The sequence below is a fragment of the Caloenas nicobarica genome, chromosome 1, assembly GCF_036013445.1.
Source record: "Caloenas nicobarica isolate bCalNic1 chromosome 1, bCalNic1.hap1, whole genome shotgun sequence".
NCBI lineage: Eukaryota > Metazoa > Chordata > Aves > Columbiformes > Columbidae > Caloenas > Caloenas nicobarica.
This window is the reverse complement of record NC_088245.1, coordinates 200,651,704-200,669,138: the sequence shown is the minus strand read 5'-3', so window position 1 is coordinate 200,669,138 and position 17,435 is coordinate 200,651,704. Positions and strand designations below refer to the sequence as shown.

The following is a 17,435-nucleotide window of genomic DNA, read 5'->3' as shown; positions in this document are numbered from 1 at the left end:
GTTCCTTGTGCCAGTTGATGTTTCCTAAAGTATAAATTTGAAATCCAGCTGAAGCCAGAGAATCATTTGCTTCGCTCTTGGACTTTTAAAATAAGACTTTTTTCGTTTTCCTTTTTATATAGTTGTGCCATAAATATATTCTTTTCAACAAAAAAGGTCTTTTAAACTTCTGTCATTCTTCCCAATTCTCAAGAATGAAAATCCCTCACATTCCGTTGATTTGCAACTCGTGTGTTTTACTTAAATATAAATGTAAGGTACTTTGTTTCCCATTTAATATACAAAACTTTGCATGTGCTCCCACACAGATGTAGTGAAACAAAACTGTCAGTCTCCGTAGGAGTATATAAGTGGGGCCTCACGTATGGTGCAATACCCTTTGTAGAGAGGTGTGGCAAGGGCTGCTACGTGCATCTTATTATAGGTGTCCGTGTTTTTCTGGTGTACCTACCGAATCAATTAATTGGTAAATATATTTTTAAAAGTCAATCCGGTTTTCAGAGCTGCCTTTTCTGTTTCACGGTGGACACGTATTTACTACTGGCAAGGAAGTTCTGTGTACTTATGACTGGTAACTCTGATGAATGGTTTTGTGAGTCATTTCTGATTGACTGGTTCAACAGTTTGCTGAAGCTTTGCTTTAGATAAAGCATGGGCAGACTCTTCATAAGCTCCTGATACTCTTAAGTGTGGTTTGTGTGCAGGTTAGGAAATTGAGTGTTCAGTCTTGTAAAGGTTTTTTAGTTTTGTTTTTTGGTTTGTTTTATGGTTGAGTTCAGGAGTCTTCCTCCCCTGGAGCTCACTGCTGTTGGTTGGCATTGCTTTGTTGCTTTTCTCCTTGTGTAATCATTTGCAATTCTGCAGAGGGTGTATGCGTGGGTGTCCTTGCACCCCCATACCCTCATTTCAAAAGGAGAGTGAGAAATTAACTCCAGTAGAAAGTGGTGGGATGCTAATGGGTGGATGCAGTCCAGTAGTGACCCACGCAATATGCTGTATGAGGTCTGCTGACTGCGGGCATGTGTTTTTTCTAACCCTGCACCAAGGAGTAAAAGAATTCTAGTTTTCAAAATAAAACTAAAGGCTCTTAGTACATACTTATAGTTAATATTTCTTGACTTATGTGAGGGGTTTTTGTGGTGCTATTTAACCAACCTACTTGGTGGCTCACTTGCACAGCAATAACTGGAAAATAAGCAGAACTTTAGAAAGACTAACTTACGAATTTCTTCTGAAAGATTAAAGTGAAATGTCTTCTGACAGCTGCATTTCTGCTGAAATATAAGAATCTTAATGGGAATAATTTCACTCCTGGCAGGCCAGCACTGATGCAGGGACAGCAGGAGCCCTGACCCCTCAGCATGTCCGAGCTCATTCCTCTCCAGCGTCACTGCAGCTGGGAGCTGTTTCTCCAGGGACACTTACACCCTCTGGAGTAGTGACTGGACCTGGAGCTCCATCTTCTCAACATCTCCGCCAGTCTTCATTTGAGATCCCTGATGATGTGCCTTTGCCGCCGGGTTGGGAGATGGCTAAGACACCATCTGGACAGAGATACTTTCTTAAGTAAGTAAAAGTTGTTTTCAGTTAGTTTTGTCTCTGTGGTGTTGTTTTTTTACAGTCTTTGAATTTTAGTAAGGTTCGTTGTGTTTAAAATACCTGTTTTTAAAATTATGCTTCTGTTTTTAAGTAGGAGATCCTGCTCCCTCAGTATTTCTCCCATATCAACTCTCTACTGTTTCTGAAAAATGTATGGTACTCTGTCAGTATTTATCGTATTTTAATCTTAGTTGAAGAATGATATCTGTTATATTGTATGCTAAAAATCAGTGAAATGCACATAGAGATTTTCAAACAATATGACTTTTAGATTTACTGAATCTTGCCAGAGTTCTCATGCATGTCAAAATACATTTTACCTTGTTTTTATGATACAGATGTAAAAATATAGAGTAACTTTAGAAACTGTTGTAGTGAGACTTTTATCAGGACTTCTTATTTTTTGAATAAGGATAGTGGTGTAAGTATGCAGTCAGAGCATTTTTGCCTAATCTCTACTCATGAGGGAAATTAATATATGTGTTTGATTGCAATATTTGGGTCTGTAACTCTTAACTCATCTACATTCCCTGCAGTGAAAGGGAAATTGCAGAACTTCTAACATTGTTTCTTGTTCCTACAGCTGTAGCTTTTTCACACGGTGGAATTAGTATCACCTTTTCTATAACTGAAGAGAGGTTAAAAATGCCAGCCATCTGACACCTAATCCATCAGGGAGCATTTTCCTTTATGCTGTGTAGTTTTCTAAAACAGCAGGAGCTTGTCATTCTTTCTGAAAGTGTGACCACCAAGGCACATAACTGGCCCTCAAATGTTTTGACTATATTTTGAGCATTTTATTTAACTGCAAGTCTCTAAATAACCTGTTGTATGTCATTTTTGGGGCTAGGAGAGGGAAGGGGCAACACGGTGTGTTATTTATGGAGAACTTGTTTCAGCCAAGTAAAACTTCTTTATGCCTATCTTTTTTGCTAAAACATTGTCATTAATATGTGCATTTGATTGAAATAATTGAGTTTGTAGCTTCAAAAACAAATTTACGTAGTCTGCAAGGAAAATGGAACTTGCAGAACTTCTTAAAACTGTTTCTTGTTCCTATAACAATGGTGTTTCCATACAGAGAAATGAGCATCGTGGGGTTGTTTTGACCAAAAAGAGGTTACAGCAGTTGTGCGATGTTATCTGAGCCAGAAGGTTACTTTTCGAAAAGAATAATTCTGTCTTAGGAATGCAAAAATGAGCATTAGATATAGATCTTGGAGATGTGAGGTTACTTTGGTGAAGTTTAACAAATCAGAGTATTCTAGAATGTGAACTCTTCAGGGGGCACATATAAAATGTTTTTGGAACAGGGGAAGTTTATGCTACAGTTGCTCATTGGACCTTGAGGAGAGCACAAACTGAGTTTTGAAATGAAAAGCAAACTTTGTTTTGACTGTGCTAGTGAGAGCTCTTAAAGAGCAGCATATGAAGCATGAAAAATAGATATTTGATTTTTAAGTTTTACCATCACAAGTGTTTGTTTTCGATAATGCTGTCAATTTTGTAGAAAATAGAACAGTTTAAGGGATGTAAAACGTCTTCACGCTCTTATAATTTTTTTTAATTATGCTCATTCAGGTGAAATGGGAGTGAAAGATTTGTTCATGGAAAGCTTTTCTGCAGTTTCATTATTACCACAAAATATCTTTTTTTTTTCCTGCAAGTTTTTTTTGTCCTTTCTTGGTGTCCTGGTATCCATTTCAAAGGGTCAGGTTTCAGCAAGAACAATAAAGAGCCTGAGACTGGAAAGTACACACAAGTCTGGCAAACTCATCTGCATGAGCAAGATCGTTTGTTCTCAAGCAGACATCCAAAGTAAATGATTGAAAGAGCTGCTAGCTGTGAAGGATGTGTCTTGAAGGGGAAAGGAGTGGAAACAAACCAGGTTGTTAGGAAGAAAAATAAAGGCTGTACTTTTTGAACCTCTCCCTGCTGGGTCACATGCTGACCTTGGGAGATTTTAAACAGCTTAATGGGCTGTTTTCTTTTGGCTTTCCTTGGGTGGTGCTGTGGTATGAGAGAGTCTAATGAGGACAGTTCTGAAGGCTCCCTTCACACTGGAAGAACATTTCTTGTTCCTAAAAGTTGTTTAATACTGTCTGCCCAACTTCGTTTGAGTTCATGAAGATTTGTAAAAAAACATTTTAAGTACTGGCAAAATGCTGCTTTTGTGTGTTTAAGAAATCCAAAGAAATGTAAGAGTTATTTTTGAGTAGCAGGTTTGTATTTCAGAAGTTTTTTTCAGCATTGAGTGAGTTCTCTCTCATAACGACATGCCTGTTAAAACTCACATTTTGTGTAGTTATACCTTAAATATTTGCTTGAAATGTGAATCCTAAGATTTCTGATGCTAAATACATTTAACGTGGTTCCTTCCATCATATGCAGATTTTAGTGTCTCTTCCAAGTATTCAGGTTTTTTGTTGGATTGGCTGCATCACTCTTTGTTTCCATTTGCTCTGTTCTGTAGCGACTCCACGAACAGCCTGGTATTCAGGCTCTTGAAAGATCTTTGCAGAATAGGTAACAGTATTAGATTTTTTCCAGATGTCAGTAAGCCTTATGGTTATCATAATATACTACAGTGCAAATGGAATAATATAAAATTGAGTACCATATTTAATACAGCCTGGAATATAGTCACTTCCACTAATGAATGGATCAAGCACTGCAAGCATAGTAGTTTGCACAAAGAAATGAAAATAGTGTGTATGGGAGAGAAAATACTTGCCTCCATATACATAGATACATGCACGCAGTTATTTGGCCAGGTATTTTATATACACACCACACATGTATCCATACATATTAAAAGAGGGGGAGAGTGGTAGCGTAGAGTCTGAAGCAGAACTGCTCTTGTAAATCAGTCTGTCATCTAGATAGATAGATCCCTGTATGTATGAATGCCCAACATACGATTTTCCGGATTTCCACTCATTAGCGTTCATCTCACTGTTACGAATAGGGCTCCTGAGTATAGTCTTCCGTTAGTGAAAATGCAGATGATTTTGGCCAGTGAGTTAAGACACACTCACTGTACAGCTGGCAAAACTAATTTTTACTGAAACTGCTTCTTAAATAGAACTTATAAGTTCAGACTTGTCTGCTTAGTAAGCGGTCAGGTCTGAGTCATCGCAGCATTGCTGTGCGGTGCGCTGGAGCCCGATCTCCAGCGCGCAGTAAGAAAGACTCGCTTGGTTTGTGTGGCGATGTCAACGGCATCGCTTTGTAACCGCTTCCTGCTGGCCAGCTGCTGGTTGACATTTCGGTGAACTATGGGGAAAGACGGGGGATTGCTCTCAAGGCAAAAGATAATGTGCCATGGGAGTAGCAGACAGCAACGTGCAGAAAGAAAAAAATTAAGTTTAGCTCAATTTTAGCGTTCTCTTGTATCATTTTAACTTAGTGTTATGCTTTTAATTCTTACAAGGCTCGTGTAATACCTCTTCTCATTTCATAATGTGAGGAGAAGTTAACTGATTGTCCAGCAAACAAGTCTTGTAATTATTTTTCCTACAGGAAGTAGTTCTTGCAAGTGGTTTATCAACAACTTCCTATTTTTTTTCTGCGAAGTGTTGAATGACTTCCTGAAGGAGGCCAAGGTGGTTTTCGTTAGTATCTGTGGGTGTGCTTGAGGTGTTTACCCATCTGGCAGAAAGCTTAAAAATAGATTGCTGTTACACATTTCTTATGTGCTCTATACAGAAGTATGGCTTTGGATATTGTGAAACCAAATTGCTATGCACCTTCCGTGTTGGTTTTTTTTTTCCCCCCCCCCCTCATGTCACACTTGAAAAATATCCAGCAATGCTGTTAAATTTCTCTCATATCCCATTTTTGCTCTTGGTTGGGACTGTCCACTACATCAGTATCATCTATCTCTTTTCCCCAGCCCACTAAAGTAATTGTAGTCTTCCAGGGCAGATGATGTTTATTGGAAAAAAACTACTGCCACAATCACATATTTTATTGGTTACCTTAATTTACTGGGGAAATGCATATTCAGAATCTTCAGTTAATGTGAGTTCGTGTGTTTATGGTTCTATAGTTCAGGCTAGTTTGTCGCTAAAAGGGCTGTATTGTTGGAAACCCAAACTACAACCACTGCTTTTGGTGGGTTTGTCCACTTTTTTTTTTCATGCTTTTTATACTAAAAAGCAGTTGAAGATTTTTCTGCTTGCTAAATTATATTTGCAATGCATCAAACTAATTTCATTTTTATATTGATGATTTCTGACTATTTATGAAAATATTCATAAAATCGATGATCTACAAAAAAATGACATGAGGTCTGTGTAGGGATAAATGGGCACTGTTAGTTTCAGAATGTAACTGGAGGAAAGAAATATTAGTTAAAATATTCCTAAAGTAAAATATGCTGTGGTATGTTTTTGGCAACTTAAGTTTGGGTTGGTGGTGGGGTTTTTTTTGGTCTTCGAAGACATAGTACTACGAAGTGTATATCTTTCCTTCTACCTTTTACTTGAAGAGTCCTGTGAAAGAACAATGATAGAAACTATTTTGAATTTGCAGTTGTACTAAAGATTCCTGTATCTTTGAAAGAGTGGAGGAAGAACAAGGGCAAACCTGCCCTATTTGTGTTAGCGCCGAGACAGAGCTGAGAGCAGGATGAAAGTTCATCTTCAGCCCTTGGAGTACAGAGAACTTGCAGGCAGCTTGGTGGGTGGGTGGGCACCAGTGAGAGCAGTGGCACACAGCACTTTTCTAATATTTAGTTTTGTTTTGCTTAAGAAAAATGCCAAATGATGATATTAATGCATTTGGTACCCCACCATACAAGGTAATTTTATAAGACTGTTCTAAAACCAGTTTAGTAGATGTGATTTCAGCTTAACCAGAAATGTACCCTGAGGTTTTCACTCATATATTTTGCTTTTATTTGTAAGCGTATTGGCATTTGCTGTCTTCAGAAGAATATAGAACTGGGGAAAAATATAGGATCTATGACAGTTAGTTGTAAGTTAAAAATTAAATTCTCTCTTGAGGATTTTTTTTTTTTAAGTTGGCTGTTGATCTGTACCTTTCTTCCTCCAGCAGGTTTTGCCTTTCAATATATCTCTCATAAAACTAATCTTTGTGCTTTATAGTATCTGATTTGATGCCTATTGAAATATTTCCATATACTCTAAGAAGTACTGGAATAAACATCTATTGAGAGCTTCTAATACTGTAGTGGAGCCTGTGCAAACTGTAGAGAGTATAATGTGAATATAATTATTACAAATCTAAGTAGGATCTGAGTATACATGCAATAGACAGAGAAAGCAATGGCATACTCGAAAAAATAAGGTCATTTTAGCGCAGTGTTCATTGAGGAGGAAAAATATGGTTGTTTCGAGTAGCAAATGTATAAAACTAAACTTTTCAAATTCCCTTATTGAATTGGTCAAAATTGCTTCTGGTTTAGCTATTGAGAACACTGGTGTTGTTTTGGTTTGCTTTAAATACCTAATACTGTTTCATAGCAATGTTTTCCTATCTCCTGAATCAAATTTGAGATCAGTTTTATCTTACTGCGGTCTGAAAACTGCATTATGTTAAAAGCTGTGGTTATGACCAAGATCTTTATTAATTCGTCTTTTATAATGGGAAATCTTAGTGTCTCTCATCAGGAATGAGAAGAGCCTTCTGATACAGGTTTAATCAGAATTTAATGTTTAAAAAAGGTGTTCTGCTTATTAAACATTTTGTCAGGTTGTATTTGGTTAAAAGTAGTAGTGTCGCTCTGTGGGAGCCTTTACACCACTATGGAGCCACTTCTGTTTTCTCAGGTCTTGGCCTCTTCTAAAGACAAACAAGAATTTGAGATAAATCAAGATGAGTGTCTTCTGGACTCTCTTATCCTTTTGCCTCTCTACTTCTGTATGTTGAAGATGTCAAAGAATTACAGTTGAGAATTTTTTTTTAGTAGTCATCTGGTTTGTAGCATAGGGTAATCTGTAACCCATCAGTCACATCATGGAAATTCCCACTTGATAGAAAACAGTAGAATAATATGAGGATGTTAATTCGAAAGTTCCCATGAAAGTGACAGGCGCTACCTCACCAGTTTTTGCAAAAAATATTTCTAATGGGTGAATGCAATTGAACTGATCAGTGGCATATGTTGGTAAAATCTTACCTACTTTTACTAGGTTTATCTCTTACTCTCTTACCTTTACACTTCTGGAAATGAAAAAAATCAGTAGCTATAAAATTCCAAATATAAAATCTGCACTTGTAGTTTGCCCATTTTCCCTCTGCAATTGTGGCACAACAGCTGCAAATTCTTAAAAGCTGACACAGAGCAAGCAAAGTGGAATTTTCACTGAGTTTATCCATTTTTAAAGTAGACTTTCAGAGAAAGTAACTAATTAGCACTGGGAATGCTGAAATATTTAACTGCAGGACCTGATCTGGGTCACATGTAAAATTAAAGCAGAGGTCCTAGTTTGTTTGGTCCCAAAGAAATGTTTTAACATATCAGACATAAGCTGTTACTGGATTACGCCCAGGAGAGCAAGATGTGTTACTTAGGGTTGAGATACAACATGACCTCTTAAAACTAGTCTGATATTAACTACAAGCAATTTGTGTCAGGCTCTAGATTAAGACTAGACACCTCCCCCCGCAGCCACGAAAGAAAAAATTAAACTATAGTTGAACAGCTATAGAGAGCTGTCAGCCAAAACTAGAGATGTTTCTCCTCTTTTTATATGTGGCCAGACCACTGTGTGTGTTTATCTTCATGGCTGGAACAAATTCAGATGACGTAATTCGATTTAGTTTAAACCTTTTGAAACTGATAGCTACTCAGCTCTCCTATTAATTTTGTGTCTTTGTATTTTTATTAATTTCAACATATTTGCATTTATTTTTTGTGCAATCCAAACATATGTACACAGTAAAACTCATTAATGATGGAACTCACGGTCTTTCACTATTTCTGTAAACATTATCTGCTCTTTTAAGGTGTGGGGTTTTTTCCTTTTTTCTTCCCTCCACCCCCCAACAAGCTATGCGTGATTACGTAAACCATAATATTGAAATGACTCAGTTTTTCTTGTAAATTCCAAAGAAAATGTTACTTGGTTGAGTGCAGGAGATTTCCAGGAGATCTCTGTGAGTGGCAGTCCCCCGGCTGGTGGCCCTTGGACACGGCCGGGATACCCTGTAGTTGACCCAAGAGAAAGACAGAATTTTCGGGGGGGGGGGGTGGGGAAATTTGACAGCCTGAGGGTTTGAATAATGTGAAACAAAATTCTTGGGAGGAGGCTGTGTATTGGAATGTTAACAGATAGATGCCATGTAATGGCAGGACTTAGGAACAGCTTGCTAAACCTCGTTTTAATGTAAAGCTCTATTGAGGAATTTACCAGGTAAACTATATTTGTTAGGCATTTAAGTAGGGATGTGGAGCATGGGGAAACTTGTCCTTATTAAGAAAATGGTACTTAATAGCTATTTTTTGGTAAATAAAATTGGAGTTTTGCTTGGAAAGCAAAAGTTTTTGAAAGGTGTGACTAGGCTGCTTCGCTGTTTCATGGCCTCCTGAGGTACTTCTTGGAGTCTGTTTTCTGGGATTCACTGTGATGTTTTATTTGGCTTTTAACTAAGTTACTTCAGACTGTGTTTCAGACAAGTATTGCTAGGTTTTCTAAATTGCTGGTTAAGTCAAGGTAATAATGTAAAGCTGCCTTGTAAAGCAAGACTTTTGCCAGTATATTACCTGTCAGTCATGCCAGTTGCTACAGAAACAAAGCTGTCTTGAAAACAGTCTTGGACTTTGCTTTAATTTCACTAATAAGATTTTGCTACGTCATAGTGAAAGACCAGATGCTTTTCTTGAGTCTCTGGCATGCTGTTTGGTAACTTAGACCAGTGTTAGTGGTTTAGTTATTGATTATTACATTGAGGCTGTGAAGCCATTTTTTCTGCTGAACTTTTTTATAGGAAAGTCAAGTAAAGGTCATTTACTGTTTGTCTCCAATGGATTCTGATTTATGGAGAGCTTTGCTGGAAGTCTGTCTGCGCTACACAAGTTTATGTAAATAGCATTAATGCTTTAAAGATGCATTTCTCTTTCTAATTACCTGTTGTACCTGAAATGCTAAGTAAACTTCTCACGTTTTCTGGTTATGTTGTAAAATTAGACATTGATGACATAATAAAACATTATCTGAAAGCAAACAAGTATAGGTTGTATAGGCAAAATGGAATTCTTTGGGTAAAGGAAAGAAATGCAACTCAGGTATATTTTCTCATAGGTTCTCGCTTTTCAAATTTTTTTGATTTGCTGTTCCTATCTGAAAAGCTTGGTTCACAAGTCCTCTGCAATTACTTTCATTCCAATATTTGTATAGTCTCTTGAGAATGGTGCAAAACAGAGTAAAAGAGAAATTTCTTTTGGTATTTACTGTGGTGATGATATAGTTAATATAGCTGGTAGACCTAAATATCCAATGCACATATTCCACAGGGATTTTTTTTTTTTAATTTACAAAACCTTTGTGAGATTAACCAGCTTTGCGTAAGTTAAGGATATGAAATGCGATGTACTTAAAAAGGTGTAATCTGGCATATAAAAGGTTGTTAGAAGGTGAAAGGACTTGGAAGGATGTTCTGTGTTCAGCTGTATAGGCCATTTTTGTATACATATGAAAAAACATGTTCGTAGAGAAAAAAATTAATACTGTGCTTTAATTGGAGTTCAAGTGTCTATTGACTTCTGTGCTGGTCTTTAGGTCAGGTTGAATTATACTAGTTTAACAGTAATAAGTTTAAAATACTTGCTTTTCTGTGAAAACAGCCCATTCCTTGGTTTGGTTACAGCTAAAATTGCCTATGTTCTAGTTCTCGTATGGATAGATTTTTGAGAGCTTTTTGTTGTGCTGCTGTTGACATAATTATAGGTATGTTAGCATCAGCAGAGAGCCGTGTTTCATTTTCCTACTTTCTGTCCCTAAGCACATGCACACTTAATTTCCATCTGTGTATGTCACTTAAACTCTTCTAGCCAGTGAGTTTAACATTGGACTGAAGACCCTTTCATAACTGGTCTTACAGGTTTTCACTTTTTACAGGAATCTTATTCTGAAACTATTCTAAAGCAGACCCAAGACACTGGGACCAAATAATTACCAAATACTTTGAACCAAAAAAACAAGATAGGAACTTTCAGATTTGTAGTATTAGGAGAACTGTTATAATCTGAATGCTTGTGGGCTTTTGGTTTGGGTTGGTGTGTGGTGGGATTTTTTGCGTGTGGTTGTTTGTGTGTGTGTATGGGGGTTTGTTTTGTTTTGTTTTTTACCATAATGACTAATAACTGGAAAAAATCTATTGCATATTTCACAATATCCTAATAATTTAGTCACTGGCTAGGCAGAAGGAAGAGAAAATGTGAAACAGACCTTAGCATAAACAGTAAGTTAAGAATTAACATTTTAGCATCCCTGTTAACAAGGTCAAAGGAAGTCTTAATGATATTATTTTTAAAAAAACAGTTTGCAATTCAAATTTGTGCCCATTTTTTATTACAGTTAGATGGGTCTTGATGTGATCAGCTTTGTATTCTAGAGATTTCTTGAGGAACTTGGACAGTTCATTGTTTTCTTAATGAATTAAATGTCAGTTGTACATGGTAATGTCTCCAGGAAAAATGAATCTTAATTCAGTTTCGTAATTGTGGTACCCATTGTCCAACTTCTGGTTTCAAGGCTGCAGTAGAATAGGGAGGGGGGAAGCAGAAGGGGACTTTTTTTTTTCTTTCATTTGTGTGACTTTTGCTCAGGGCTACAGTTTGAATCCTGTTTATGCTGTGATGGTGAGCAGCTCGGAGATTGCATGTGAACTTTAATTGTCTCCTCCACTCCGAAGTCCTGTTGGAGTAGGAGTGTAGACCCTCGTCTGTGCCAAGTTTTGCCCTTCTAAAATGACCTCAGACGCTTGCTCTGCGAAACCGAAGGGGGAGGATTTTAAGTGCTTTCTTAAGCCAAGGTAGCAGCTAACTGACCAAATAGTTGAGGGAGTTGCAATGAAGTGAAAATTGCTGACTTTTGTAGTGGCTGAATTTTACGTAAATACATTTATGGGAAGAAGTCTTTTACCCTCACAATAAACCATTGAACTCTTTTTTTGTACATGCAGAACAAGTTCATTTGTATGGAATTTATTTGAAATACAGGAGATTCTGGTGCCGATGATTCTTTCTTTGCCAGGATCTGCACATCATTTGCCTATAACTTTATAAAATGCTTTATATGAAAGATAGAAGCAAACTTGTAATTTTGCTAATGCATGATGCTTTTACTTAACTAGCTGAAATAACTAGCTTATATCCAGTTTCTACAGATAAATATATTTGGTCGTTATTGCCCTTACCTGCAGTTGTGATACAAAGTTACGAGAGTTTAGAATACTAACCATTCAGTTACATACCCACTGTTCATTAAAATATTCCAGCCCCACCTACCATCTGTAGGTAGATATGTGTGTACTTTGTTCAGGTGGTCAAACTGCAAATACACCTTCTGTAGAAGAAGTAGATGCACATGTTCTTTTATTGTATAGGATGCTGTTCTGTTCTTCCAGCTGAAAATCTTTTGTCGGTTTTGCAAGCTGCAGAAAAATAGAGTGCAAATTCTTGCATGCAATTACTTTATCAAACTGAGTCCAAGAAGAAGTTATATTAAACAAAGATATGCAGGCTGCAGTGCAGTAGCATCTGGTGCAGTTGCATTTTGCTTCATGAAACAATACTTTTGTTTGCACTTCATTAAGACTAATAGCTTTTCATTTTGGTTAATATAGCACTCGAATACCATTTGAGGCAGTATTTCTGCTAAAGAAAAAACATTTATTGGTCAAAGCTATTAGACTGTTTAGCTCATGTTCCTCCTGCTCAGTGTTTTAGATCAGCTGAGAACTTCCCAGCTGTTACCCCTCCAGTGGATCCTGCAGAGCCAGTATTGGGTTTTGGTGGACATAACAAGGCTGAACTGCAGAATCGGATGATGATGGTGTGTTGTTTCATGTAGGTATCTTTTTGTGTAGTAGTTAAGGTATTCTTATACGGTGAAGGAAAAAATTCAGAAGATGATGTGTGGTTGAAGTAGAGACACAAATTAGGAATACTGGCAGTAGGGAGGCAGTAGAAGTAGCTGTACTGTTCTCCTGGAGTCTTCATCTGCTGTTCTTGATATGTTCAGTTTTAAAACCTGGCAACTGCTGGACCCTGCCAGCTTTGCTCTTGCAAGAGAGCTTGTTAGCAGCGTCTCTTTAAACTGTCCGTATTGATTCAAACCAAGTGCCTGTCTGGATCAGAATGTTGTTGCCAGCAGTGGCCATGAGCAGTTTTCTTGGAAGGACTAAGAACAGGGCACCATGTGTGATACTCTCTCTGAGAACTCTTCCAGCTTCCAGCTGTCCTCGAAGACTTGTGCTGCCTCCCCTTGAGGCCACAGAAACTTGGAGGCTTTTAGCATCTGCTGTGTGCTTTGACAAGGAGTCTCGCTGGCTGGCTGTCCACTGCATGAAGAAACGTCTTGTTCTGTTTTAAGCTTGGCTTCCATCAGCTCCATTCAAGGGGTGACCAGTACTTATTTTGGAAGTGAAAATGAACAGTTGATGCATATTTGTTTTGTTCAAGATTGATACCATTTCCTCTGGAAATGATCTCTTTTGAAACCCGAAGACTCCTAACCTGCTGGGTGTTCCTGGGATAGAAGCTTTTTTCAGTGATCCCTTCAGCCCTTCTGTAAGCCTTTTCCAATTTTTATTTTTCAGATGAAAGGTTTGAATGTTTCACAACATCCACCATACCGAACCTTTCATATAAAAAAACCCCCACAGTGTATTCCTTCTGCTGCTTGTCCTTTCATTCTATGCACTTTTTTTTTCAGTTAGCGGTTGACCAAGGGCAAATTTGTGTTGTTGAGAAACTTTGTGGTGCTACTGCTTTTTTTCTTTTTCTGTCATAGATCGTAGTGTATTAGGCCCCTTTGGAAGCTGACCAAAGGCCTACCTGTGTTGTAAAAGCTGCTGATTCCTACCTCCTGTTCGGTCGTTTTTTAAGTTTCTTCCTGGTAGTTGTTTGTTCATGTTATATCAGGACCTATCCTTATCCTGTAGCTGCTTTTTCTTTGTTTGTTTAAAAAAAACAACACTTGCTGTTGCTAATCAGGGCTCGCAGTCATCGGTTTCTGGAACTTAATGCCTGCTATGATTGCTGTGTCTCCAGAAGTTGAGTCTTTTGTATGAATTCTGGGATGCAAATACTCCTGTTGGTGCGTTCACTTTGAAAGAGAAAGGTTGTCTGCACTTGCTTCCGCTCTCTAAATTTGTGAGGTTTTTAAGATTTTTCAACCAGATGTAACTGATTTTGTGATAATGAATATGTTGTTTCAAATGTGTCAATCAGTAAATAATCGGATAATAAGGGACAATTGTCCAAGTCTAAAAAAAACTTGAGTGGTTCAAATGGCAGTTTTCTTTGCCTAGCAGTGAAAGCTGATTAATTCTCTGTAGGAGCTTGAGGAGTGTTAGGATTTTAAGTTGACTAGAATATTCGAAAAGCCATGAATTTGCCAGGTGATCTAGACATGTTGGTGTTGTGTTGTTGGTTGGTTGTTTCTTGGTTGTTTTTTGTTTTCTTTTTTTTTTCAAATTTTGCAAACACAGCTATTAGTGTCTTAATTATTATCTAGCCAACAGCTGTGGTTTAGGCCCAGCTGCAACTGAGCACCATGTGGCTGCTTGCTCACTCATCCCGCCCCCTCAGTGGGATGGTGAGGAGAATCAGAACAAAAAGGTAAAACTTGTGGGTTGGGTTAAAAACAGTTTAACAGGACAGCGAAGGAAGAGATAAGCAATAACATTAATAACAATAAAAGAATATACAAAGCTAGGAATACACGATGCAATTGCTCACCACCCAGAAAACCAATGCCTGCTCTTGAGCAGCAGTACCCTCTGCCAACCAGCTCCAGCAGTTCACATGCTGAGCATGGTGTCGTATGGTGTGGAATATCCCTTTTGGCTGGTTTGGGTCAGCTGTCCTGGCTGTGTCCCCTCCCAGCTTCCTGTGAAAATCAACTCTATCCAAGCCAAACCCAGGACACGAATCTAGTATTTAGTGGAGGTTGGTCATCCATCCAACCTTCTTCTTGAAGCATGAATGTTGCTAAAGCTAAATTAGGTCAGAAGTGATTGTTCAGCCAAGTCTGGAAAACCTCCAAGGATGGAGATCCCGCAGCCTTTCTTCTTCCTGTTAATATGCTGCTTCAGAAAACGGTTCTCTGCAGCAGAGCAAAACATCTAGTGTAGCTTCTCATGGACGGCTCATACGGAATGACTTTTAAAATGGGCTGGCATTTCTCTACAAGCCAAAAAAATGAAACAGCATGCTTTAGGTAGGATTTTCTGAAAATTAAAAAAAAAAAAGAGGAATTAAGAAACTTGCTGAGTCTTTTTCATATGTGTAAGATAGTCAGTGTGGTGACATCTCATGTCTAATCTTACATCGAGTAAGTTATCCAAATGACTGTGGTGTACTCTACAGTCTTGTATGTGTTCAGTAATTCATGTGGGGACTTACCTTCCTGGAGCGCCTGGTTGACGTACATCAGTTTTCTAGGTTATTGCTTACTATTCTGATCATATTTATGCAATTCCTTTTAATTTGCTTGAAGCTTTGACAGGTAACTGGATGCGTAATATAGTAATCACATTTAGCTAGCACACGCCATGGCTTCTTAAATGATCTGTATGCTTTGTGTTAAGTCATAACATCAGGTAATTCTCCTCAAAATAGAAGAAATTGCTGCTTGTCTCTGAAATAAATCATCCTCCGTATTTGTACTCTTGGTGTTCCGTAATTATGGGTTTCTGCAAGACAGATAGAACAGAGTTGAAAGAAATAGATAGAACAGAGAAAAACGTTTCTGTCGGGAAATTGTGTCTTTTATTTTTAATTTTGAATAAATGTCTTAAAATGCTAAATTCACGGGTGATTCCAGTAGCGGACATATGATGCGAGGTAGCCAGATTTACACACAGACAAGGTAATTTCATCAGCAATGGTTACTTGGTCTATTTTGGGTCCTACTCCCTGGTTCTTATTGTTACAGTTACTCTCTAATTTTTCCCTGCAAGTCAGTTGTTGGAGATCTTGTCATGGCACATGACATGGGAATAAGGAAACTAGTGGGAGGACAGCAGAGCATAATAAGGTTAAAGATGTCCTTACATGAGGTTAGGCTGGGTTTGGAAAGTGAAGGCAAGCGTTGTTTCTAGGCTTGGCTCAGGGCAGCTTCTCCAAGTTCCGTAGCTGTTGCTGGTGTAGTTACTTGTGTAGTTATGGCATGAGCCATATACCAATTTTGTTTTTTCTGCAGTGATTTTTTTTTTTTTTTAGACTGGATCAGCTCTCTGATCCAGTCCATGGTGCGACTGCTTGGAGGAGGCAGTAGAGATAAGTGCTGCATGAGAGTAAATTAAGCCTTGAGTCAGTAATGCCACTGCAGGGGGATGCACATGGAGTCATTCCATCTGACATTGGCAGTTTAGTCAAAACAAGCCACTACTCTGTACAGTATTGAGGATGGATTTTATTATTGTTAATCTAGTATTCAGTATTGTAAACTCAAATATGTTATTAGAGCTTTTAAAATAATTTGTACAGTGTTGATGATTTATCAGAACTGTAGTATATAATTTATTTATTTATTTATTTATCCATCCACATCTATAGTGATATTTTCCTAGAAGATCAAATGAAATTTTGGAGCTATTAAAACAGTTTCGATTTGCTCTTTGGGATGTATTGAATGTGTGTTTAGAGGAAGGGCTTGTTGGTTGCGTGATTTCGTGGGGGTTTTTTTTGGTTTATTTCTTTTTTTTAAGTTGCTTATTTTTTAGAATTACTGTGTCAATAATCTTCTCTGCAATACAAAATTGTATTGTTTACCATTTCTTATTGATAAATAGGTGGATTCTATGCTGCTATATCCTGGGCAGCTTCAGACAGGATTTGATCCACTTATATTGTCTGCAATAAATATATTTTATATTTAACTGAAACCTGTTTTTATTCCTTTTTACCCTGTGACTTACTCAAATGATATTTTGATCAACCTTGTAGTGGCCGAGTTGAATGATAAAACTACATTTACAGAAGAGACGATGTAGATATTTTTAAAAAGCTTTATTGAAATGTTACTTTTAAATTCTTGACTCAAATTTCTAAGCCACATTTTTCTGTTGCTACTTGCAAACAAATTCACTGTGGATAATAAACACTGTCATTCCAAGAGTAACCAGTAATAAGGCATAATATTTATTCTTATCTTTCTTGAATACAAATTCTATTATGAACCTCCAAAAAAGGGATCCTTTTGGTTTTTGGTTAATCTCTACCCATATCCTAGCAGCGATGGCGAATCTCAACAAAACTAGCTACTCCTATTCTAAAATTGGGAGAGCTGATTAACTGCAGTCCTCAAGAAAATTAGCTTTAAAAGCATACAAAATTTCACTCTTAAAATTGTATTTTGAGATATTTGATTAAAACCAAACCAAAATAATAAATAACTACACAGAGGAAACTTGTGTTTGAACTCCTGGAGATGTGTGATCGGCGTCCTCTGTTGTGGAATTTGTGTTCCCATGCTGTTTATATTGAAAGACCATCTTACACCATGTTTCAGATTACTCCTATTTCAGTGTCTTTAACAGAAAATTTCGATCTTCTACTAGGAATATGTAGCGCATAGATAAGGGAACAGTGGAAATGGTATAGATAAGTTTGTGCAACAAATCATTGGTTTGGATGG

The 17,435-nt window shown here is 37.5% G+C and overlaps 1 protein-coding gene across 8 annotated transcripts in view; it reads left to right on the top strand.

The window, feature by feature from the left end:
• YAP1 (Yes1 associated transcriptional regulator) overlaps nucleotides 1-17,435 on the top strand; it is a 90,466-nt gene that overhangs the window by 2,172 nt on the left and 70,859 nt on the right. For all 8 annotated transcript variants that reach the window (XM_065650172.1, XM_065650155.1, XM_065650163.1 and 5 more), the window contains exon 2: nucleotides 1,319-1,566. In XM_065650172.1, coding sequence (XP_065506244.1) covers nucleotides 1,319-1,566 — 248 coding nt within the window. The remainder of the gene's footprint in view (nucleotides 1-1,318; nucleotides 1,567-17,435) is intronic.